This window comes from Schistocerca americana, chromosome 11, assembly GCF_021461395.2.
Source record: "Schistocerca americana isolate TAMUIC-IGC-003095 chromosome 11, iqSchAmer2.1, whole genome shotgun sequence".
Classification (NCBI taxonomy): Eukaryota; Metazoa; Arthropoda; class Insecta; order Orthoptera; family Acrididae; genus Schistocerca; species Schistocerca americana.
The window spans coordinates 46,453,464-46,480,871 of record NC_060129.1 but is presented as its reverse complement, the minus strand read 5'-3'; the positions used below and the strand labels follow the sequence as shown (position 1 = coordinate 46,480,871).

The 27,408-nt window shown below is 39.7% G+C and overlaps 2 protein-coding genes across 4 annotated transcripts in view; one reads left to right on the top strand and one right to left on the bottom strand.

Moving 5' to 3' along the window:
* LOC124554147 (coatomer subunit beta') overlaps window positions 1-20,378 on the bottom strand; it is a 174,409-nt gene extending 154,031 nt beyond the window's left edge. For all 3 annotated transcript variants that reach the window (XM_047128213.1, XM_047128214.1, XM_047128215.1), the window contains exons 1-2: window positions 20,244-20,378; window positions 17,997-18,155 (exon numbers count right to left, since the gene is read on the bottom strand). In XM_047128213.1, the coding sequence (XP_046984169.1) occupies window positions 17,997-18,155; window positions 20,244-20,246 (162 nt within the window). In that variant the 5' untranslated portion in view covers window positions 20,247-20,378. The remainder of the gene's footprint in view (window positions 1-17,996; window positions 18,156-20,243) is intronic.
* Window positions 20,379-20,914: 536 nt separating this feature from the next.
* Window positions 20,915-27,408, top strand: part of LOC124553940 (dnaJ homolog subfamily C member 11) — a 128,503-nt gene continuing 122,009 nt past the window's right edge. The window contains exons 1-2 of the mRNA XM_047127958.1: window positions 20,915-21,073; window positions 21,245-21,374. Coding sequence (XP_046983914.1) covers window positions 21,008-21,073; window positions 21,245-21,374 — 196 coding nt within the window. The 5' untranslated portion in view covers window positions 20,915-21,007. The remainder of the gene's footprint in view (window positions 21,074-21,244; window positions 21,375-27,408) is intronic.

Sequence of the window (27,408 nt, the reverse complement as noted above, 5' to 3'; positions counted from 1 at the left end):
CATTACATAAGTTTCTACAGCCCATTGTTCAAAGCAGAGTAACAGCCATTGTGGGATGCTCTTATACAGACACGCCGACTCACGTAGAAAACTAGTTGTGCCTTGAAGGATGTTCACAACATGATTTATATTTCAGTACGCACGCAAATATTTGCTGAAAAAGCTTATGTGCAACGTGTGCAGACTGCTGAAAATAGCACATCCAGCTCAGCCAGATCGGCTTTTCTTGCCGAGAAGAACAAGGGAATTGTTATCCAGGAACAACTGAAGTTCAAAGAAAGGTTGATATACTGTCCTGGAATTGCAGACAAAACACAAACAACAAAAACACTTTTTTTGGTCAAAGCATAATCTCTGGACTGCCATATTGGATGAGCCATTTCGAACTTTGAAAATCTAGTTTCAGATTTGTGTTCAGAGAGACAAAAATTATATAATGGCATGTAGTTTTTATGCAGACTGGACTAATAAGACATATTAAAGTTTTCCCTAAACTTTAAACAGGTTTTTCTCGACAATCAATTTTTCAGAACTGCGTGCAGTATAACATAAAAGCGGTTCGACCTATTAACTTGTACTTTTGACCCCTCAAAAGCAAATACTTTTCTTAGGAGCTTATACCTATTTATTTATTTACGTAGTTTACACCCACATTGGAGCACTAAAATCGAACATAATACAACAGAGTCTACAATGATTAAGTTTAGGTCTTAGCAGTCAGGAATTTCTTCGTTTCCCAAAATTTCCCACAACCTATACCTTATACCTATAATATATGAAATCTGTCAATCTTAACTATTTTTTTTAAAGCCATAATAACTGAAAAAAAGAAGAAAGAAATCAAACTTAAAGTTCATGTTAGAATTATATCATTAAATTTAAGATTATTTCATTATGATTAGGCATAAGCTCCCATAAATTTAATGTAGTATCGAGTGACATTATCCATTTTTGATTTCAGATGACTAGTGATGGGCTGCACTGCATGCAGTCTGCATACTTCTAACTCGCAGACCCTTGATCAAACCATAATTAAGCGCGCCATAATCCCCAAAAAGATCCTTTTTATGTCTTCTCATTGTCTCAAAAACATTTCCAAACTTTGCCTATTTTTGCTCATTTGAATGAGAACCTGGCCTTACACTGGTTACATCTGCAACGGGTGCAGGTCACCCAGGTGTCATCAAACTTCAAATTTTTCATCACCAGCTAAGTTACACATTAAACCACATTACTGCTCTACATTTGAACATGTCTGTCCTGTTCCATCAGATATATTAACACCCGCTTTGCAAGATGTACTGTGGATATGTAGTAATGGCTCCACTCTGTGAAAACTCCCTCCGTAAGTGCCAGGAATTCCTTAATGGAAAAGGTTTACGCAGCTGACCAGTAACACAATCAATGGTGAGGGAAGTGCAGTTCCTGGTCATTCATTAATTCACCTCGATATGACTACAGCACAATCGTACCATTTTATTATGTGCTGTCAATATCAGACAGTTGCACGATGCTACATTTGCTAATCCAACCCCTTTCCCACCAACACCACATAAGTTGCTGACAACATGACACTTACAAATTAAACATTTCTCAGCCATTCCTTACATAAATGTATTTTACATAAAACGTCACATAATGACTTCAATTAAGTACTCGCATAATGAACTGAAAATAACTCCATTATATGAACATGAACTCTGTGAAGTTATATTGTCTGCTGATACAAGAGAACTGGACAGAAAATGCTGGGGAGATATAGTCAGCCTGTAAACTGAAAACCGAGCAGTACTCGTGGCGGGCAAAGTTGCCATACAGGATGGCTAAGCACCATTTTTCCTCTAACAATATAGAACAATGTGTGGAGATCAATATAGATCATCTCCATACGTGTTCCTCTATCCCGTTCACGAAGAACAAGGTGCATTCAAGTTCTAAGGCCTCAGATTTTTTTTCTAATTAACTACTCACCCGAAATCGATGAAACTGGCGTTACTTCCCAACGTAATCGCCCTGCAGACGTACACATTTTTCACAACGCTGACGCCATGATTCCATGGCAGAGCCGAAGGCTTCTTTAGGAGTCTGTTTTGACCACTGGAAAATCGCTGAGGCAACAGCAGCACGGCTGGTGAATGTGCGGCCACGGAGAGTGTCTTTCATTGTTGGAAAAAGCCAAAAGTCACTAGGAGCCAGTTCAGGTGAGTAGGAAGAATGAGGAATCACTTAAAAGTTGTTATCACAAAGAAACTGTTGCGTAACGTTAGCTCGATGTGCGGGTACGTTGTCTTGGTGAAACAGCACACACGCAGCCCTTCCCGGACGTTTTTGTTGCAACGCAGGAAGGAATTTGTTCTTCAAAACATTTTCGTAGGATGTACCTGTTACCATAGTGCCCTTTGGAACGCAATGGGTAAGGATTACACCCTCGCTGTCCCAGAACATGGACACCACCATTTTTTCAGCACTGGCTGTTACCCGAAATTTTTTTGGTGGCAGTGAATCTGTATGCTTCCATTGAGCTGACGGGCGCTTTGTTTCTGGATTGAAAAATGGCATCCACGTCTCATCTATTGTCACAACCGATGAAAAGGAAGTCCCATTCATGCTGTCGTAGCGCGTCAACATTGCTTGGCAACATACCACACGGGCAGCCATGTGGTCGTCCGTCAGCATTCGTGGCACCCACCTGGATGACACTTTTCGCATTTTCAGGTCGTCATGCAGGATTGTGTGCACAGAACCCACAGAAATGCCAACTCTCGAGGCGATCTGTTGAACAGTCATTCGGCGATCCCCCAAAACAATTCTCTCCACTTTCTCGATCGTGTCGTCAGACCGGCTTGTGTGAGCCCGATGTTGTTTCGGTTTGTTGTCACACGACGTTCTGCCTTCATTAAACTGTCGCACCCACAAACGCACTTTCGACACATCCATAACTCCACCACCACATGTCTCCTTCAACTGTCGATGAATTTCAATTGGTTTCATACCACGCAAATTCAGAAAACGAATGATTGCACGCTGTTCAAGTAAGGAAAACGTCGCCATTTTAAGTATTTAAAACAGTTCTCATTCTCGCCGCTGGCAGTAAAATTCCATCTGCCGTACGGTGCTGCCATCTCTGGGACGTATTGACAATGAACGCGGCCTCATTTTAAAACAATGCGCATGTTTCTATCTCTTTCCAGAACTTGAATGCACCTCGTATATCGCCTGAAGCTTGGTAAGATTAATTTCAATCTTCCAGCTATCACAAGACTGGGTGATTTCATCTACAAGTTCTTGTAGTTTCCTGCTTACGAACAGTAGGCTGTGGCAGCTCCTGTAGGTCACTGTACCGTAAGTGTAGGTATGATTGCTCAGTCAACTTGCCTCAGTATATCGCCTGTGTAAACGGATTATAGAACAGGATCCAAAAATGAACCCTGTGGGACTTCGGCCACAATCAGTCCTGTCTGGCTGAATCGTATTCTGTTTCTTACGAAGAAATGGCACTCTGCAAGAAAGGAATTATCTTTATTACGTGTTCTGAGCACCCTGTTTGATCTAGTTTTGTATTAGACCATCATGCCAGATTCAGTCAAATGTCTTCTCTTTAACTAGGAAAACTGCTCCTCTTTCTTCTCTATTTGTTTTAACCAGACAGATGTGTTCTCCCAAGTACAGGAATTGTTGGGCAGTGGACTGCTCAGCACAGAATCCATACTGCTCAATCATAAGGATGTTGTTTTCAGCAAGGAACTGCCAGAGGGGTGCTAGGACGATCAGTTCGAGGATTTTACAGTGGGCAGTTAGTAGGGTAATAAGTCTTTAACTCTCTGGAAGGTGCACGTTTTTGTTAGGTTTCGCGAGGGCGATCATCTTCACAGTTTCCCACGCTGAGGGGAAGTACTGATTCCTACCGTAAAAGCTGTCCCTTTTTTACACTGTGGAGAGTGCGCACCAGAAATTGTCGCTGATGCCCCCTACCGCACTGCTTCCCAAAAATGAAAGCTGGCAGAAACGATAAATCGCTACGGAGTACCGATGTCAATATATTCTGCCGAGTCGACAACTGTTTTTATTAATGTCAGATAAACCAGGATTTCACATTTTACTTAAAGGATAACCACTGTCACAATAATATTATCCGCCAGTCTGATTTCGACTGATTTTCTTCCGAGAGTATCAATAGCAACATGCAGAGTCTAGACTCCTTACCATACTCTATGAAAATTACGATGCAAAGTGCTCACAGACTTTAGCTCTCCAACCTGAAACACCATCCGTGTATCATCATATAAACAGTGTGTCTCACTTCAGTTAGCACATTGGCTAATAAAAACTAAAAGTCGTTGATTATATTCACAAAATCACTGTATTTATTTAAAACAGTCCCCCCCTTTGAAAGAGTCAGTGTAGTTCTTTCTCGTAATTGTATATAGTTTACAGTACAATTTCGTTGGATATCCTTAATAGCATGGGAATGGTGTCCTTTCATTGCCTACTTCAATTTGGGGAACAACCAGAAGTCAGCTCGCGCAAAATCCGGCAGACGATCAAGAACTGTGATCCATTTACTGGCCAAAAACTTGCGCACAATCTTCTCTATGCGGACTGTGGTGGTTGTGGAGGTGTGACCATGTCTCTGCCTCTCAGTATTTGGGTCAATTCTCGCCTACAGGTATAGAACTTGAATGTCACCTCGATGCTCCACCACCATTTTCCGCCGAGTTTTACAGACGAGTATTTGGGACCAGCATGCCTATGGCAGGGATGCTAGCAGTTTGTCAGTCTACAAGGGTGTTGTTGGAACTCCAAGGATCTTAACACCAAAACTCGCCACGAGATAGCATTGCAGTTTGGAGTTTCACCCGAGTAATCCTCACAGAACTGGAACACACTGTGTACCATTCTGTGTTCCTTGGTTAAACAGTGATTCTGTGTTTATTGGTTAAACTGCTCCACCAGGACAGATTTCTCAGGTTGTAGTAACTGTGTATGGTGATGTTATGAACTGTATGCCCGATACACATTTTCACACGATGGCAAGGGATTTGTAAATACAGGTCTTCGTCAGTCCTAGATCATTTAAACAAGAGCCAAGCAGTGGTCTAATGTTAGTGGGCAAGTGAAACACACTTCTAAGATGATGAGGGACAGTCAAATGAAAACTGAACACCCGTCACAAAGGGAACACAGATTGGTTCCATTCAAATGTAACCACCACACATGGCAAGACATTTACCCCACTGGGAGATGAGATGGTCAATTCCAGTTTCGTAGAACGCAGTCGGCCACTGACAGATCAACAACCTTACTCACTCTCACATTTCCTTGCCCGAAAAACTGACGTCCACCCGTCTTTCCTCAGGTCAGCAAAGATGTGAAAACCACACAGTGAAGAATCCAGGCTGTATAGAGGACGGTGTGTGTTTGCCAACCAAATCAGTGAAGTGTAGCCTTCATCCGATCAGCTGTGTGGGGGCAGTTGTTATCGCACAACAGGACGGTTCTGTCCTACAGTACTCCTGGGCATTCTGACTTTATGGCGCACTGTAGTTTCTACAGGTGTCTTTGCAACACTGGGCATCAATTGTGGTTCCGTACTCGAGGAATTCGAGAAGCAAAGCGCTCCCAGAGTCAAAGAAGAAGGTCGCAAGACCTTACCGTAACTATCGCGACAAAAAATAAAAACATCTACAGCTGTCCCTATGATTTTGTTTTATTTTGTCGCTACCAATTTCAACGCTTCATTGCATCACCTTCAGGCTTGGCAGTTGACGATTGGAATGCTGACACATTATCTGCATATTTAGTAATACTGGCAACTGATGGGTTATGCATGGGGATCATATCCATGCGTACCGCATCAAAACAGCCTGAAGATGACGCAATGAAGCGTTGAAACTGGTAGCGACAAAATAAATTAAAATCATATGGACAGCTGTAGGTGTTTTTATTTTTTGTCACGATAGTAAACGGCCGTCATCCCAGAGACCTCCTGCTAAAAGGATGGACACACAAATGCTTACCAGAACTTTTGTGAACACCTCTGGATTTCTTATTCTGAGGAGATGTGGGACATTTCCACTGTCGGCTTTGACATTTGCTCCGTTTGCTCTCTGGCTCAAAATGCTGGTACAACATTTTGTCCTCTGTGGTGATGCTGGACAGATAACCACGCCCTTCCTCGTGGGACCGCAGCAGATGACTCAAACTTGACACAGTCCTCTCCACCTTTTATCCCTCCGTCAGCTCGTACGACACCTACTGTGCGCAAATGGCGGTAATGCAAATGGTCTTTTGACGATGGCACACAAAGAGCTATGGCTAATGCCGACTTGAACATAAAATTCATCTTTCGTGGTTCATCGGTCTCTCCAGATAAGGGCATCAATGTGCCCCATCAGATCGGGGACAGTGGCTTGTCCTGGGCACGGATCATCTAGCAGCCACATCCCTCCTCTTCTCAGAATCTTTCACCACTCCTGCACACACGTCAGGACACAAAGTGTTCACCACACGCGACGAAGTTCGCATCCTCGGCCACTAGGAAATGAACCACACCACAGTAGATCAGTCTACAGTCAAAAGGTCATAATCCAAGAACCACTTGCACCTGTGGCTTTATGCTGTTCATCAACCACAGTGACGAAAGTACCGAAATGTAACAACAGTGGGTTTCCATTTGAATGCGCCTTATATATCTTTAAAAACTTCACGAGAGGTCCCCTCAGAAAGTTTCTACATGGAAAAAAGTGGAACAGTGAGTCCATTAAAAGACATTCAAAGAAAAACAAGAGCTACATAATATTATTTTATTTGGCTTTGAAGTTTTGTTGAATGTTTTGAACCCAAATATTTTCAGCATCAACTGCACATAGTCTTGATTATGTTGACCACTACAGCTGACAATATCAGTAATTAAACAAACAACCACCTGATCTGTATTATTACACATTGTGTTACAAACAGTTTTGTTAATTGAACAACTTCAGGATGTTGGGTTGTGTGTAAGTCATGACATAAATTGTCTGGTTGTCTTTAACATCACCTACAACTAGATTTTAGCACAAAATGGAAACCTGAAGATATTCAATGAAGGATACCGGTCTTAACACAATAAATTTGTAATAAGAATATAATAGAGGGAAACATTCCACGTGGGGAAAATATATCTAAAAACAAAGATGATGTAACTTACCAAACGAAAGTGTTAGTCTGTTGATAGACAAACAAACAGACACAAACACACACGCAAAATTCAAGTTCTCGTAACCAACAGTTGCTTCATCAGGAAAGAGGGAAGGAGATGGAAAGACGAAAGGATGTGAGTTTTAAGGGAAAGGGTAAGGAGTCATTCCAATCCCGGGAGTGGAAAGACTTACAGGTATACACTTGCGCGCACACACACACATATCCATCCGCACATACACAGACACAAGCAGACATATGTAAAGGCGAAGAGTTTTGGCAGAGATGTCAGTGGAGGCGCAAGTACAGAGGCAAAGATGTTGTCGAATGACAGGTGAGGTACGAGTGGCAGCAACTTGAAATTAGCGGAGGTTGAGGCCTCGTGGGTAACAGGAAGAGAGGGTATATTGAAGAGCAAGTTCCCATCTCCGGAGTTCTGAAAGGTTGGTGTCAGTGGGAAATATCCAGATAACCCGGACGGTGTAACACTGTGCCATGATGTGCTGGCCGTGCACCGAGGCATGTTTAGCCACAGGGTGATCCTCATTACCAACGAACACTTTCTGCCTGTGTCCATTCATGCGAATGGACAGTTTGTTGCTGGTCATTCCCACACAGAAAGCTTCACAGTGTAGGCAGGTCAGTTGGTAAATCACGTGGGTGCTTTCACACGTGGCTCTGCAAATTTGTAATAATACGTATGAGGTGATTCTTATTACTCATTGATTGCGTAAAGCCCATTAAATGTAAATCCTCTACAAATGCAATTTTGGCTTTAAGCCATTATCACTGGCTCAGAAGCTGAGTCCTGATTTTAGTTGTTAAGAGCAGATGGTAAAGCTCAAATCTGGTGCAGACCCCATGAAGCCCTGGATCCAAGTTGTCAACAAGGCACTGTGCACACTGGTGGTGGCCCCACAATGGTGTAGGCGGTGTTTACACAGAATGGACTGCGACCTCTGGTTCAACTGAACTAACCACCGATTGGAAATAGTTACATTCAGCTACTCGGAGATCACTAAGTCGTCCGTGAACTTCATATTCCCAAACAATGACGAAATTTTTATGGGTGACAATGCACTACTGTGCCTGGGTTCTGATATTGAGAAGGCTATCTACACTTACAGTGAAAATGTGGTTAATTCATTAGATAAAAAATTGCAGGCAACTGGTATATTTTGTGATATGTCAAAGGCATTTGACTGTGTAAATCACAATATCCTTTTAAGTTAATTAGAATATTATAGTTTAACAGGAAATGCTGCAAAATGGTTCAAATCTTATATCTCTGGCAGGAAACAAACGGTGTTATTAGGAAAGACATGTATCACGCTATCAGGCATCATCCAACTGGGAACTAATTACAAGTCGAATCCCACAAGGTTCCATTTTATGGCCATTACTTTTTCTTGTGTATATCAATGACCTTTCATCAGTAACATTACCAGAAGCCAAGTTTCGTTTTGTTTGCCGATGATACAAACATTGCAATAAATAGCCAATCAAATGTAGTCTTAGAAAGGTCAGCTAATAAAATATTTGTGGACCTTAATAACTGGTTCCTAGCCAATTCCTTGTCACTAAACTTTGAAAAAACACACTACATGCAGTTCAGAACTTGTAAGGGGTGTCCCACAAGAATATGCCTAACATACGATGACAAGCAGGTGGAAGAAGTGGACAGTGTTAAATTCTTGGGATTAAAGCACGATGATAAATTCAAAGAGGGGAAAGCAGAAAGGTGGAAGGAGTATATAGAGGGTCTATACAAGGGCGATGTACTTGAGGACAATATTATGGAAACGGAAGAAGATATAGATCAAGATGAAATGGGAGATACGATACTGCGTGAAGAGATTGACAGAGCACTGAAAGACCTGAGTCGAAACATGGCCCCGGGAGTAGACAACATTCCATTAGAACTACTGATGGCCTTGGGAGAGCTACTGCTGACAAAGCTCTACCATCTGGTGAGCAAGATGTATGACACAGGCGAAATACCCTCAGACTTCAAGAAGAATATAATAATTCCAATCCCAAAGAAAGCAGGTGTTGACAGATGTGAAAATTACCGAACTATCAGTTTAATAAGTCACAGCTGCAAAATACTAACGCGAGTTATTTACAGATGAATGGAAAAATTGGTAGAAGCTGACCACGGGGAAGATCAGTTTGGATTCCGTAGAAATGTTGGAACACGTGAGGCAATACTGACCTTACGACTTATCTTAGAAGAAAGATTAAGGAAAGGGAAACCTATGTTTCTAGCATTTGTAGACTTAGAGAAAGCTTTTGACAACGTTGACTGGAATACTCTCTTTCAAATTCTAAAGGTGGCAGGGATAAAATACAGGGAGCGAAAGGCTATTTACAATTTGTACAGAAACCAGATGGCAGTTATAAGAGTCGAGGGACATGAAAGGGAAGCAGTGGTTGGGAAGGAAGTGAGACAGGGTTGTAGCCTCTCCCCGGTGCTATTCAATCTGTATATTGAGCAAGCAATAAAGGAAACAAAAGAAAAATTTGGAGTAGGTATTAAAATCCATGGAGAAGAAATAAAAACTTTGAGGTTCGCCGATGACATTGTAATTCTGTCAGAGACAGCAAAGGATTTGGAAGAGCAGTTGAACGGAATGGGCAGTGTCTTGAAAGGAGGATACAAGATGAACATCAACGAAAGCAAAACGAGGATAATGGAATGTAGCCGAATTGAGTCGGGTGATGCTGAAGGAATTAGATTAGGAAATGAGACACTTGAAGTAGTAAAGGAATTTTGCTATTTGGGGAGCAAAATAACTGATGATGGACGAAGTAGAGAGGATATAAGTTTTCTGTGCACAAAAACGTGCACTAAGAGTTATATGTGGTGTGAACTCAAGAACATCATGCAGAAGCCTATTTAGGGAACTAGGGATACTATCTACTGCTTCCCAATATATTTATTCCTTAATGAAATTAATCATTAAAAATATATCACTTTTTCAAACCAACAGCTCAATTCACGGAATCAATACTAGAAATAAGAATAATCTTCACAAGGATTTAAAGTCACTTAGTCTTGTACAAAAACATATGCATTATTCAGGAACACAAATTTTCAATAACTTGCCAGCAGCCATAAAAAGCTTAACAATCAATGAAACTCAGTTTAAGAGAAGCCTAAAGAATTTATTGGTGGTCAACTCCTTCTACTCCATTGATGAATTTCTCAGTAAAACCAACTTATTTGTGCACAATTTCAGTGCAATAATGTGTTCATTGTAAATAAGTATTATAGTAGCTGTATCACACATTTATTACCCTATAAATAAATTAAAAAAAATTCTTTATTTTAAATTCAGTGCATTAGTAAACGTAAAATGACTCTTTCATGTAGTGTTCATTAAAAAATGGCGATCATTCCACTTGGGACCTGTGGAATGGTACATTAGCTTATTTGTTATAGTTGTAAATACTTGTCATGAATTGTTGTTTTTCTGACATGTTCTACATCCTGGAGGACCTCCTCATTATGGATCAATTGGAATGAAAGTAAATCTAATCTAATCTGTCTGTTTCAAAGAACATTTTAGACAGTTTGAGCAAATCATTTGGCCACCCAGATCTCCCAACATGAATCTTATATAACATTTATAGGACATAATGAAGAGGTCAGTTTGCACACAAAATCCTTGTCCGGGAACACTTTCACTGTTACGGGCAGTTATAGAGGCAGCACGGCTCAATATTTCGGCACAGGATTTGCAACGACCTGTTGAGTCCGTATCACGCGGAGTTGCTGCACTATGAGGTCCGACACTATATTAGGAGGTACCCCATGACTTTTGTTACCTCAGTGCATAACTAACTCAGTAACAATAACTTGCATTATCAATAAAAAGTAATAACTGGCAATAATAATAATAATAATAATAATAATAGAGAGATTAAGAATTATACTGATTAATTTAGCAATGTTGAAGCCTTGTTTCGTATTAGAAGAACTGGAAGGGATAATGAAAAAGGAGAAGACTGAAATGAAAGTGACAATGGCTGTTAGGAACCTACACGCTACACATTGAGCGGTTGTGGAAATCAGTGAAATCTTCCATTAAAAGAGAAGGGTGTCCAGAAGAAAGAGACCAACTCTACTTGTTTAAGTTTCTGTATTTCCATAACTTGCGGTTGCAAGGAAAAGTTGACGCATGTGATACTCTACCCATATTTTTGCACGACATTGGCAGAGTCTAGCCAGGTTACAGGCGAAAAAGGAATGCTTCCCGTGGCATACACACGAAATGGACTTTCTCATGACGACAACATCAACACGAGTGAGTTAAGTTGTTTCCTTTGTAATTACAAATATTTTAGTAACGTTCTTCTTTTGTCGTTGCTGTGGTGACCACTATAAACATGCTCATAACGTTCGCCACCACAGTCGCGTGATCGATTTAGAGTTGCACGTTCGATATATATCATTTGCAGCCCGCAGGTCAATGCGGTATTCAAATTGTTACTACACTGCAGCGAGCATGTCTCGAGTTACAGCTTCCACAGCTGTTGTTACGCGATGCCTCAATTTATTCACTGTTGCTGGTAACTCGGGCACATAAAAAGTTTTGTATAAACACCCACCAGAAATAACCACGTACAGTCAGGTCCGGTGCCCTCGGAGGCCAGTAATGTAAGGCTGAGTCATTTAGTCCAGTGCGACCGATCTGTCGTTCAGTAATCGTTTGATTTAAAAAATTCCCGCACTTCCAGATGCCAGTGTGTCGGTACCCCATCCTGTCGGTAAATGAAGTCGTTCTAATCAGCCTCCAACTGTGGGAAAAGAAAGTTCTCAAGTATATCGAGAATGTGCTTCCTGTAACAGTGTTCTTGGCAAAGAAAAATGTTCCATACACTGTTTCCCGTGAAAATGCACAAAACACATTAAATTTTGGAGAGTCCCTCTCAAGTTGTACAACTTAAAAAAAAAAGGGGGGTCTAAGCACTATGGGACTTAACATCTGAGGTCATCAGTCCCCTAGGCTTAGAACTACCTAAACCTAACTAACCTAAGGACATCACACACATCCATGCCCGATGCAGGATTCGAACCTGTGATCGTAGCACCACCGCAGTTCTGGACTGAAGCACCTAGAACCGCTCGGCCACAGTGGCCACCTGTGCAACTTTATGTGATTGTTCCATACCCCATATCCTCACATTATGACGGTTCACCCTTTCTATTTAAATGATATGTTGTCTTGTCACTAAACACTAAGTGTGGAAGAAAACTGTCAGCCTCCATCTTGCTAAGAACGAAATTACAGAAGTCCACACTTTGCTGTCACCTTCACAAAGAGCAAGCAGAAGCTGCATTTTGTATGGTTCCGTGTGTAAACGCCTGCAACACACGCCAGACGGACATCGGGGGCATGTCGAGCTCCACAGCGAACAGATTTCTGTGGACTCTTTCTGAAATTACGGCAGATGCGTTCGAAGTCAGTGTCAGACACTCGGGGACGGCCTTTACACAAACAACCTGTTTCTCGGACTTGTTCATGCCATCGTCTAATGCTCTGGGCTGTAGGAGGATCCACACCATACCCAGTATGAATGACACGCAGAACAGTTATTACTAACCAGCACTGCCCAAAACGTAGAACACAAAACACTTTCTGTTGTCCCGATGCCACTTCTACCAGAACTGAAATGGGCGCACCCTGCTGCTACCTAGCGGAAACTCAATAGTATGCTCATTCGAACAGTACATTTGTCACGCACGTAGATTAAAACTGAAGAACCTGCAAAAAGGTGGGAATTTAAGGAGATGGGACCTGGATAAACTGACTAAACCAAAGGTTGTACAGAGTTTCAGGGAGAGCATAAGGGAACAATTGACTGGAATGGGGGAAAGATATACAGTAGAAGAAGAATGGGTAGCTTTGAGGGATGAAGTAGTGAAGACAGCAGAGGATCAAGTAGGTAAAAAGACGAGGGCTAGTAGAAATCCTTGGGTAACAGAAGAAATATTGAATTTAATTGATGAAAGGAGAAAATATAAAAACGCAGTAAATGAAGCAGGCAAAAAGGAATACAAACGTCTCAAAAATGAGATTGACAGGAAGTGCAAAATGGCTAAGCAGGGATGGCTAGAGGACAAATGTAAGGATGTAGAGGCTTATCTCACTAGGGGTAAGATAGATACTGCCTACAGGAAAATTAGAGACACCTTTGGAGAAAGGAGAACCACTTGTATGAATATCAAGAGCTCAGATGGAAACCCAATTCCAAGGAAAGAATGGAAAGCAAAAAGGTGGAAGGAGTATATAGAGGGTCTATACAAGGGCGATGTATTTGAGGACAATATTATAGAAATGGAAGAGGATGTAGATAAAGATGAAATGGGAGATATGATACCGCATGAAGAGTTTGATAGAGCACTGAAAGACCTGAGTCGAAACAAGGCCCCGGGAGTAGACAACATTCCATTAGAACTACTGAAAGCCTTGGGAGAGCCAGTCCTGACAAAACTCTACCATCTGGTGAGCAAGATGTACGAGACAGGCGAAATACCTTCAGACTTCAAGAAGAATATAATAATTCCAATCCCAAAGAACGCAGGTGTTGACAGATGGGAAAATTACCGAACTATCAGTTTAATTAGTCATGGCTGCAAAATACTAACGCGAATTCTTTACAGACGAATGGAAAAACTAGAAGAAGCCGACCTTGGGGAAGATCAGTTTGATTCCGTAGAAATATTCGAACACCTGAAGCAATACTGACCCTACGACTTATCCTGGAAACTAGATTAAGGAAAGGCAAACCTACGTTTCTAGCATTTGTAGACTTAGAGAAAGCTTTTGACAATGTTGACTGGAATACTCTCTTTGAGATTCTGAAAGTGGCAGGGGTAAAATACAGGGAGCGAAAGGCTATTTACAATTTGTACAGAAAGCAGATGGCTGTTATAAGAGTTGAGGGGCATGAAAGGGAAGCAGTGGTTGGGAAGGGAGTGAGACAGGGTTGTAGCCTATCCCTGATGTTATTCAATCTGTATATTGAGCAAGCAGTAAAGGAAACAAAAGAAAAATTTGAAGTAGGTATTAAAACCGGGGAGAAGAAATAAAAACCTTGGGGTTCGCTGATGACATTGTAATTCTGTCAGAGACAGCAAAGGACTTGGAAGGGCAGTTGAACGGAATGGATAGCGTCTTGAAAGGAGGATATAACATGTACATTAACAAAAGCAAAATGAGGATAAGGGAATGTAGTCAAATTAAATCTGGTGATGGCGCGGGAATTAGATTAGGAAATGAGACACTTAAAGTAGTAAAGGAGTTTTGCTATTTAGGGAGTAAAATAACTGATGATGGTCGAAGTAGAGAGGATATAAAATGTAGACTGGCAATGGCAAGGAAAACGTTTCTGAAGAAGAGAAATTTGTTAACATCGAGTATAGATTTAAGTGTCAGGAAATCGTTTCTGAAAGTATTTGTATGGAGTGTAGCCATGTATGGAAGTGAAACATGGACGATAACTAGTTTGGACAAGAAGAGAATAGAAGCTTTCGAAATGTGGTGCTACAGAAGAATGCTGAAAATAAGGTGGGTAGATCACGTAACTAATGAGGAGGTATTGAATAGGATTGGGGAGAAGAGAAGTTTGTGGCACAACTTGACTAGAAGAAGGGGCCGGTTGGTAGGACATGTTCTGAGGCATCAAGGGATCACCAATTTAGCATTGGAGGGCAGCGTGGAGGGTAAAAATCGTAGAGGGAGACCAAGAGATGAATACACTAAGCAGATTCAGAAGGATGTAGGCTGCAGTAGGTACAGGGAGATGAAGAAGCTTGCACAGGATAGAGTAGCATGGAGAGCTGCATCAAATCAGTCTCAGGACTGAAGAGCACAACAACATCTCAAATAATATAATAGTTATGATCTTTTTAAATTGGGTGATTCTGTTTGATGTACCCTGTATTTTGAGGGGTTCGAAATTTTAAATTGTGTGCTTTACTGCTGAACAACTAAATGTTATTCTTTACTTTAGAGAACTCTGTAGACAAGGGAGATAGCTATTACGATAGGTGAAGCATTGGCTGTCTTTTTAAGTTTGAAAGGATTTTAATTTCTCTAACATTTTGAGGAAGATGATTTAAGAGTCAGGTTCCTCGTACAGAAGGTGATTTAGAGAACAGGGCAGTGTTGTGCAGTGGTACAGAGAGGATTTTACTTTGGTGAGAAATAGTATTTCTGCTACATTGTTCAGATAGTAGTGTACAGGTCATAAACAGGAAGAAGGGCAATGGTTGAGTAGATGATACAGCAAACACAGGGTATGATCATCTCTACAATTATAGACATGTAGCCATGATAACTATTCACAAACAGGAGTGATGTGATCAACACAGTGTACACGACAAATATATCGCACACGTGCATTTGTCGTCAGTTCCAGTGGACATGAGCTCTCTTAAGAGTGTCCCTGGAGAGTAGGATCACCGTGATCAGTAATGGGGAGTATTAGTGACTCTACGAGTTCCTTTTTAAGTCAGAGAGGAAACACTTCCATACACTTCCGTAGTGAAAAAAGTCATACTGATACCTTCTTATAGACTGATTTTGTGTGTTCAGTGTAGTCTAAGTGATGGTCCAGAATTACAACCAAATTCTCTGCACAAGAAGAAAAGAATATTTCTGTGCTGTTTAGGATTAGGTGAAGAAGAGAGTCTCTGAAATAGGGATTAATATGTCTTTTGTGAGCAACTACGACTGCCTGTGTTTTACGTGAGTTAAGTTTCAAACCTATATCCTGCGTCCATAAAACAAGTAAGTTAGCATTTATGCCCCATATGGCTCGATGCAGATTTGTTGGGCCTACACTTAGGTACAAATAATAGCTGTCTGTGAGTAAATGAGGCCCAATACTGATCCTTGTCATCGGTTCCCTGATACTATATTCTTCCACTGCAACCTCTTTCTTCTGACCATTACATAGTGTTGGAAGTATGTAAGGTATAGGTGGAACCATTGTACAGCCCTTGAAGAAAAGTTTTGACTTGAGTTTAGCAAGTAGAATATCAAAGTCAAAAGCTTCACTGAGATCCAAAAAAACACATAATATTTGCCTCTCATTTGTCCATAGCTTGTTTCAATTCATCAGTCACTTTTATAAGAGCAGTCGTCATGCTGCGATTTTTCCAGAAACCAGATTGGTATTCACCCAGAACATTATTTGATGTTAAGTAATAGGTAAGTTGATCGTTAACTATGTATTCTAAAGCCTTATATAATGTTTGTAGAATCCAAATGAGCCTGTAGTCAGAAAGTTCTTTGACAGATTCCTTTCTGGGTAGAGGTTTTACGAGTACATTTTCCCAGCCTATTGAGAAGATGCTGGAGGTCATGGAATTGTAAAAATACTGATTATTACGGGCAGTAATGGATCGACGAGGAAACTGATCATTTGTATTACAATATTGTAGTGTCCTGCAGCTGCTGATCTTATTCGTGCAGTTGACTTCCTGACTGTCTTAAAATTTACAGGCCAGAGAATATTTTTTTCGTTTGTACAAACTACTGATACTTCAGGAGAATTGCGTGTCTGTCCAGTAGAGATGCAGGCATGGTGAAATACTTATTTAGATCCTCAATAGGAACTACAGGTTCATCTACAGACTGAGTTCTAGAAATATCTAGACCTCGTGCATTTTTCCATAACACAGAGGGTTTTTGAATGTTTTCAGTTAGTGCTGACTGACTGCAACGGCAATGCACACCGACGCTTGTGTTTTAAACCCTACATCACCGTACTAGTACCAGCACCTAATAGCAAGTCATGACACTAACATTATTAACAATGCAAATCCTGCAGCACATAATCTGATAATCATTCCTATAAAGTTAGACACCCATACAATAAATAGTTTTCTGTCTACACTGGCTCAAGTTGCATTTGATTGTAACCACCCTGTCCATAAAACCAATAAAAAGTAATCCAATTATTTGAAATTGATTTTTATTGATGTACGGTAATATTATGAGAAATCGTTTAAAGATTATGAACACTTACACAACGACAGCCTCTGGATCTTTTATTCTGACAGTCTGCCATTTTCCGAGTGTTAGTTCTGGGTATCTCTGAGTTTCACAGTCTGTTTGTTAAAGAAACCACACTGATACCATAAAAGAAGTGCCCAATTTTAGAAATCGTCAATCAGCAGACCAACACATTTTTTTGACAAAGGTAAGTATAAAAATTGATATAGAATGGGAATAATATAAAAAATATGAAACGAACACTCTGAAGAGCATGTGGAGCTACAAACAATACCCTACAACGGCGAAACATACACACTTAGCCATACTTTCTAGAGCTGCCAGTCTTCCACATCTAAACAAACTCTGTTTTAAATGGAGAGCAGTACATTATAAGAAAAATCTGCTAGAGACTAGTGGGCACCACGAGTCTAGCTGGACAGCACTGCTCACCGCACCTGAAACACGGTGGTCTGGGTTCGAATTCCATCCCGGCACACAGCGCAAACATGTTGGGACGTTTTGGAAAAGTATACACTCCGATGAGGAGTGACAGATCCATTCTCATTCACAGATCTGAGATAGCCATATGGCTAACAACTAGGAAAGCTGCAAAATGCAAATCACAAGATCTTTCACTGCTGTCACAAGTTTGGAATGCACCAAATTCTGCAATGTCACAGGATGGAACATTTTACATCCAAAAATATAAGTTTGACGGTCTGCACAGAAAGGAAATCACAGAACAGTGATTAAAGAGATATGGACACTACAAAGCAAAAAATATAATTTCACAATTAGACAAACCTCAAATGATTTCACGAGTTGCTGCGACTCGTGATTCCAGATGTGGACATTGCCGTTGTACAGCGAAGCCAGCATCCATGGTTCTGTGGGATGCAAGTCAACACACTTTACACGGTCCGAGCGTGCCGTCAGCCGGCGCTTGATGTCGAGTCTGAGCGGCTATTGACACAGAGAAACAATGCAAACTGGTAAAGAATGACCACACATCTTGAAAACACAAACATTTAAGAACTGTTAACAGATGTTAACACCTAACAACAAACACATCTTTCCTTTTTTTATTTTTATCATCATACAAAATGATAAAAAAAAGAGGGTCGACAGAAGCGTCCGATCCAACGCGTCGGCTTTGACCCGTGACGTAAGGGTGTTGTCGTGTGTGACGTCATGACGGCGCGGAGTTTAGTTTGAGTGTGGCTGTCTCCAGTTCTGTTATATCTTATTTTATTTACTTTTCTGATCTGTTCGCTCTATCTCGTGAGGTTTTTTTTTTTTAATTTAAAAACACTTATTACTTATTTTAATTATCTGTTTCCTCGAATTTCTGTTTTAGTTTATTATATTTATCTTTCTGATCTGTTCGTTCTATCCCGTGAGATTTTTTTTTAAAAAAAGACAAAAAACACTAATCAGCTACTGAAGCATCTTTATCTTCTATGCGTTGCAGGGGTTACGACCCCCTGGGGAGGTGGTTGGGTATTCATGCATGGCTGTCTTCACTTACACGTTGTAGCTACGCAAGGCGTCTAAATTTGTTTATATTTAGTTTGCCCCCACCCAAAACACCCCATTTCCTGCGCTTGTCCCGTTAGTGTCATTAGGCTTCTTGTGGAAAGTGTGTGTGTTTGTTTTTGTTTCCGCCATATTTGTGACGTCATGGATCAAAGCAGACGGGTGGGATCGGACGCTTCCGCATTTCCAAAAAAGATAGGACCCACATTATAAAACTCAATTACAAATCAGAATGATTAAAACTCTGTGCCAGACTGGGCCTCGAACCTGATACTTTTGCCTATTGTGGATAAGTGCTCCACCGAGTGAGCTACACCAGCACAACCAACAAAATGTCTTCACAGTTTTACTTCCACTAGTTCCTCTGTTGCAGAGCGAAAACTCATTCTGACACGTCAGAATGTTAATTGTGTACATCCAGTGCATAACAGCATGAAACTTTATTCATTTCTACATGGATATGTAAGATGTACTTAGCAAACATACTGTTTCTGTTTGTAACACTGTTCAGTGCTCTAAATAATGCTAATGTTTGCTAAACAGTGCAATATGACACAACTATATATTTTACAGAGCTGTCTGCCAAATAAACAATTGTGCATGTCATTTGTAAATTCCAGAATATTAAAAAAAAGTCTTAATCCAATTGATGACGAAGACTACTAAAACGTATACTGGTGTTTAAAATGTATTTGACTTAAGTAGTAAATCTTTGATTTTGTGTGTATCATTTACGAAATATAAAGTTCACAGGATCTGTACATGTAGTTTATTTGGGCTGTGGAGTTGGATAATGAAGATGATTTGATAAATAAAAAATGTTTACTGCCACAGAAACGCTGGTTATTTAAGTTCACAACCACAGAACTCTGAGCCCTGTCGCGCCACAGCACTAGTCATAGCATAAACATGCTAATATACTCTTGAAATAAGATTTAAAACTTGTCGTTTGTTGGGTTTGGTTGTCACAACATATTTTTAAGTTAAACGTTCTACAGTACCAATACCGCTACAGCTGCGAAAAATACTAAAATTAAACTTCGACAACTATGCAGTTGTTAATAACCATGTCTAAAACGTTAAACTAGCTAATCTAGGCAGCGCTTCAATAGCATGAAACGCTCTCCTCCATGGAAACGTAAATTAATGTCTAGGAACAGCTTCGTAAATCCATCCACTCTTTTATCACACTGTTTCAGCGAGTGATGTGTCTTACAAGATTTCTAAATGGAACAGTGTGCTCGGAATCCCACTATAAAAGTCAACAAAATTTGTAGATTTCCTACGACCATAACCTAAATTTTGCCATACCGCTTTCAACATAAGCTATACACTTAAAAGTACTGTATGACTGACATTATCTTCATCGCTGAAACTTATTTTAAGCAGTAAACGTTTCTATAGTCAAGAGCGACAAGAGAAACAGGGTGTAAATAACTATTACATGAACATCTTGACACAATACGTACTCTCCAACTAAAACTTAAAACTCCGTATTCAACAATTTCTACTAACCATATTTAACTACGAAATAGATTCAAATAAACTGTCACATAAAAATAGACTTCCAACAATCACGCAACAAAATCATTTACGGAAACACCGCCACAGATCTTGAGAGACGTGGCTGATTTTACGCATACATGTGACACTGTGACACTATCGATAAAATTAAGGATCGATTACCAATAATCGCTATGAAATGACGCTAACTGTCACTATGCGCGAAACGGATCACAACCTATTTTAAATACACGCATTGGACAGATATAACTAGGCCTTTACAAATTTGGGAATTTTTTTGTAGGCAACCAAACATAGGAGCTTATGATCAAGAGGTTCATTTTTGTTGCGACACATTGATACACACCGTTCACAGGCATAAATTATTACAACGTCATTCTTTTTTCATTTTTTTATTGATAGGTTTTGTTAACAAAAGGATTTTCCCCTGTTTCTGCAACACTAATTCGCTTTATGCTGTTTCTTTTCATTAAAGGATGCGGAGTTCGCTTCTATATATGCAGCTCCAGTGCGTAAATTCATATAGTGTGATTTTCTAGCGCTAGTCTTTAAATTTGATGGTTTGCTTTGCCACAGGATGCTTTTGGAAAGATGAGGTACACCTTTACTTGAAGTTATGTTTTTACCTGACTGAAAAAAAAAATAACCCCACACATTTCTTTACGAACTGCGGTGTACTCTGTCTCTCTCATGTACCCTGGTCACGTGATGCCAAGAGCGAGAGGCAGTTGTTACCATAATCTTGCGATTCAATTATGGATGATGAAAGTGATGTTTTGATCGAAGAAGATTATTACTCGTTTTTAAATATACCAAGAGATGTAAGTCGCCTTCTTTGTTCATTTATTTGTGTGTTACCGATTTATGACTCCTTCTACTGAAGATTTGGCTTTTAGTGGCTTGCACAGTGGTTTTCGACAGCCGGCGAGGTATTTTCGGACAGTGACGAAAAGATTCTAATTTGTAGTCACTTATGTCTAATTTTTTTCCAGGCTACGAACGAGCAGATCAACAATGCCTACCGTCACCTCAGTCGCATGTACCATCCCGACAAGCATGTGGATCCGGAGAGGAAGAAGGAAGCAGAAATTCTTTTCAACAAGACTAAGAAGGCATACGAAGGTAATTGATTTGCTATTCTGACAGTTTTGACGGATGCTTACATCGAGAATCGTGTGTATTCGCAGGTTACAGTAACCACCAAAGCCTACTTTCAAATACCTCACCTCGTACTGTACCTGAAAATGTGAAAGAGTGCTTCGACATATGACCTTACTAGGTGAGGTTTTAGAATTCTACGCTCAACCGCCGTTACAGGAACTTGGTTGGTGGTAATAAGAAATGTACTGGATAATGTCTACAACCAGTGCCCTCAGATTTCGTCCATTGTAATCAGTGGCAATGGTTCTGTACAGTAACAAACTCCCCTTGTGGGTGACGTATCCCAATTTGGCATCTTGTGTTTGCCACAGAAAGCTTTCTGCTTGTTCCAGTGCTCAAGTGTTTGTAGTTATGTGACAGTTCAGACTGATAAGACAGATTGGTTTCAGATACTGTAGTTGGGCAATCCTTGATGTTTTCTTCCGGTTATGTACATAACATGGTATTTATTTATTTTTTGACTCAGCTGCCACTTTTGCAACGCAAAGTGATCTTGAATTTCATGATAATTTTATTTCAACTTGCCCTCACTGTGTGCAATTAAATCATCTGCAAGAGGCTCAGGGAGTCGAACAATTGTCCCTGCCAGACGTTTTGAGTTTATTGTGAACTCTGATGGTTCTATCGCACTTCATAATGGTTTGCAGAGTTTGGTTTGTGTTTGCTGAGAAGTTTTGGATCCAATCCAATATCTGTTGTTGTATTCAGAAGCACTTACATTGGGTATTAGACTGTGATGTAGCCATTTATTGAAGCCTCTCCTGATGTTAAGTAACAATGTGAATGTATGATCTTGCTGAATCAGTGTGGATTCCAAAAAAGAAATTGTCTGGTCTCCATTTGTTGAATTTGTCTGCTCATCACATAAGCACAGGACGTGTTTCATGTGTCTATAGCAAACTGATGTCAGTGTGAGAAGTTTATTGCTTTCTGCATCTATAAGAGAACTATTCTTAAAGGTTGGACTGACTTGCACTTTTTCCAGTCATTCATTTATTCCAACAAGCCATAATAGTCTGGGAAAAATTTTTATTGGGCACCATGCATGTTTGAACCTCAAAGTGTATGTTAATAAAGCATGTCACAGCAACTCCTGGTAACTTATAGTGACAGAACAGCTGATTTGTGAAGCCAATGATGTAATGATTGCATGAGAAATATGTCATTTAGTGCACTAGGTACTAGAGCACAATCACGTTGAATTTTGACAGAAACACACTTTCTTTGTAGAGGCAAATACATAAAAACACATAAGAAATAATCCAACTCTGTTTTCATTACGTGTTTGCTGCACCTTACTGTTTCCGTTATTGATATATATACTGCAGGACTCTGGATGCACGTAGACAGAAAATAATGAAAAATGAAACTGTCAGCTTCCAAGCTGACATAGATTTCTGCCAACACTATAGGTAAATCTGTTATCTCAACCAAGATTTTGCTTTCACATTCGATGGCTTCCTCAATTCTCAGCCATATTGGCATCTTCCATCCCTACTTAGACCTTGGACTATGCTGCAGATCAGTCTGACACCCCAATATAGATTCTGCCTTTGAGCTGAAATCATTTATAATATTTAAATGCAGATAGTGCAAAAGTTCTCTTTATACCAGTAAATTTAAAAATAAACCCTTAAGGGGCAAAAGCAGAGAACGAAGAAAGCGCAGTTCACCCAGCACAACTGATTCGTATAATTGTCCCTAGAATCAAGATACGTTTTTTGACATAATAGGCGCAGATGTGCAAATATATCAATAACAAAAATGTTAATATGCGATAAAACAGAATGTGGAGGAAAGTCAGTAGACAAAATTTTGTATGTTACAAGCATGAAGATATCTCTAGTAGGATCAGTAATAGAAGATCCATGACAGTTACATTGGACTTGGTGCAGCTGCTTTGTGCATCTACCTCAAACGGTCACATTATATGACTTTGTATACGTCTCTATGGCAACGCATCATCTTGTCACAGCTCTGTAGATGACTGTTGTTTTCGTCTGTAACTGTTTCTGCTTTGTACTTGAAAGGTAGTAACCACACTGCCAGCTGAGAGAGATCTTCTTTCACTGACTCTGCTATACTTTTTGTTGCCTAACACATACACCACAGGCTGCTTCCTACTTGTCACGGACGCTTGTTGCCAATATCTGCTCCGAACCGCAAACAAGCTTGAAGTGTGGACAGCCCTTTGTAATGTTTAGCCAATAGTTTTACTCGAAGAGGTACCAGTCCTGTAGTTTTCAAATTAAAGCTAGATATTCATTTCTTTACTGTACCACAACCACGTGCTTTGCTGTATATTCAACACTAGTTGACACAGCAGTGCTTTAAAGTTTATAAATGTGTGTGGGAATTGGATTTACATCCCCCTCTCCGTCTGTACATCTCTTATTCCATACTCTATCCACCTCCTCCCTCATCTCACTGCCTATATCCTCCTTCATCTTTTGTTAGTCGTTGTTGTATGTTTGTGTGATGCGTTAGTGAGCGTGATGCGTTAGTGAGCGTGATGTGTAATGCAATCGAAAAAGGGTTTACCTTTAAAGTTCAGTGAAAACCTTGTTCTTCAATAATATTCACCCCAAATGATGTCATTTGGAACAATCTACTGTACTTTGGTATATTCTGCAGCAAAAGCTTCAGTTGAGGTTTGTAGCCAGAAAGCAATGATTCTGGTGGCAGTGTCAGTTGTGGTAATTTTACCTTTCTGCTTGAACAATGTAATCCTGGCAGTTCATGTCAAAACCTCAGAACATAGCAATGTTCAAAAATATTGTTCATTATACCCAAGTTGAGCAATACATCCACAATGTAACTGATTGTTGGATTGTATCTGAACCCCAAATGTTCTGTTCAAATTGTCACATTTGGCCATCTGTTTTGTCAACATTGTGAATTATTTTGTGGGTAAGCTCCAACTGAGCAAGTCGAACTCAACTGTATCCATCATTATGGATTGCGCTTGACAAATTCTTATTTGATTTGCCACACGATGCTGCCTGTGCTCTTTGTCAATCTTATTGACTCTGCAATTATGTATTTGTCCTGCATTGTGTGTAGGCTGACCAATTTAAGATTTGCAACACACCAGATTACCACGCACTGGCTTCAGTTCATCTTTGCAACACACCAAAGATACAATTGCCACCAATAACACACTGAAATGCCACTTTCAACTGTATTCTTTTTCATAAAATATCAACAATCAGTGAGGTATTTGTTACTGTTATGAAAATGTGACAGCAGAACTGGCAAATGAACTGTCACATCTTTGATATTTTCATACAAAAATGTCATCCAAATTTTTGGACTTTTCCTGTGGATTTTCCAAAAAAAATTCTTTCATACAAACCTTGTTCTGACAATTACAAAAAGGTGAAAAAATCAGCCATGTCTGTCAAACTATTCTCATATAATGATCCTTCATACTTGCAGCAACTGATTTTTGTTTATATATATTTGGAAGATCTCCATTTCATCTTATCAGTGTTCATTGCTTGTGTGCAACTTTCATCCCATTAACTGTGTGAAACTGACAATTTCGCTCAGGTTAATTTTTAAAATAATGTACAGGCATCAGTCAGCCACTACTAACAATGTTATTTATTAGGAACAATTAATGTTGTTGCTAGTACATAATGCGAATGACAATCAAACAATTAAAAATCTGAGGTGGTAAAATAGTCTATATTAAAACTGAGTGAAAGCTCAAATCTGCACTAGCTGTTTTTTGTGTTTTTTACTGTATGATGACCAGTTTTATATCCTGAAGGTATATCTTCAGGTCATATAAAAAAGGTTATTAGTAGAACATTGTTTCTGTTTTCAAACTGACAGGTGCAGCTTCAAACAGCTTTTAACATCTAAAATTATATTGTGCTTTTCATGTGATGTTTGCTGATAATGATGTAGGATCCTTAAGCATGTAAGGAAAATGAAATATAGTAGTCATTTTTCTTGCAGCGTGTTTTGCTGCAAGGCACTACCACTCCAAGGAATAGTCACTGCAGCCAATGAATGTCATATGTACAGTAAAATGTAATGTTAAATGTGAACAGCAATCTGAAGATAAATCTGTCAAGTCGAAACCAGTAATCTGATATTTGTTCCTAATAAATACTATTATTAACAGTGGCTGGTTGCTATTTTTACTTTAGTGTAAGAATGAAGCTGCATTTTTACAGAAATGGTCTCACCACATCAGTGTTCGATAAAATAGCATGAAACTGTAGCAGTCAGAGTTGTTGTTGTGAAAGTGTTCTAGCCTGCATGGCCCCGGTCTTAACGCTTTGGAGTCTGGCCACTTAGAAGAATACCAGGCCTAGGAAACTGGCCATTTATGCCATTATTTAAAACATTACTGGCACATATGTAATTACCGTATCTTCAAGAGTAATACGTATTAAAAAGACAAGCTTAATGATTTGTTTCTCATATTTGTTTAGGTTTTTTGATACAGTACAAATTGTAAAATAATGCTGACAGAAAGTATACTTATCCTTCCAAGAAAAAGGTACAAGGTGGTTTATTGGACAATTTCTTCCTCTTGAGCTTCCAGAATTTCTTATGCCCTGAAGAAACATAATGTATTTGTAGCAGAATTGCTGCAGACTGCAAAACTTGACGAACACTCTCACAGAATTATGTCACTGTGACCATATCAGCTCAGCCATTCGTGACAGCAATTATTACGTTCACTTATATTTCTTTTAAAATAATTCTAGAAGTTGAAAAGATATGGCAGCACCAAAAAAAGTGACAGGTAGCGAGATATCTGTACATTGTTCTCGTACGAAATGAATCAAGTTTTCGAGCGATATATGTCCTGGGCCTCGAGAAAATTGTGGGCTGACCTATACTTGGGGGAAGTCTTTTTTAATACAAAGTTGTGGCCTGAACTGTGCTTGGGCTTGGTCTGCAGAGTGTTAAGTATTGCTGTTTTGTCATCTTACTTATTGACAAACTTCTCTACCACCACTCAATTTAAAGCAGTCGCAAAATAACAGTGTGATGTCTCTCTCTTTCTCTCTCTCTCTCTCTCTCTCTCTCTCTCTCTCTCTCTCTCTCTCTCTCTTATTTTTTTTTATTTCTTATGGTGGTTCAGTTCTTGTTTTCTCTCACAATCTCCCTCACCTCCCCCCCCCCCCCCCCCTCCCCAGCCTTTTTGTTATTTCCTTTATTGTTAGTGATCTGTTAAATTTTTGTGCTCTCTCTTTAATAGGAGAGGGGCAGGGGAGTTCTTTTTTGACCTGCTCTCTTCTGTACATTTTGTTTGCTGCTTTTTGTGCTTCTTCACTGTTGTATATGTTTCCTATTCATTATGTATGATAGACCAGTAAATATGCCATCACATGCAGGAAACAGATGAATTATTCATAGATTTGGATGTAACTAAATTATAAACATTTACAAAACATTATAGATGTAATTGATAACTGTCCAGCGCGTAACATATAATTGTGTCAGAATGTTTCAGGAACATGAATTATTTTAACCACTGTCAACAAAACGACTTCATACTCTTACTCACTCTTATTTTATAATGAAAGTCAGAGCATACAGAATAAGTTCTAAACTTATATTTACATTATTGCTCTGTAAGTCATGCTTAAGTGTATGGCAGAGGGTTTGTGAAACCACTTTCACTCTGTTTCGCTACCGTTCTACTCTTGAACAATGTGTGGGGAAAATGCACACTGAAATCTTTCCATGTAAGCTCTGACTTCTCTTATTTCATTAGAATGATAATTTCTCGTATATTGTTACAATGATTATTTTTACCCATGTAGGTGGTTGTCAAAAAAAATATTTTCGCATTCGGAGCAGAAAGTTTCACGAAAAAATCTCTCTGTCAGTGAAAAATGCCTTTGTTTTAATGATTGCCACTCCAACTCGGATATCCTATCTGTACCACACTCCCCTATTTCGTAATAATAAAAAGCAAGCTGCTCTTCTGTGAACTTTTTTTAATGGTCTTCATCAGTTCTATCTG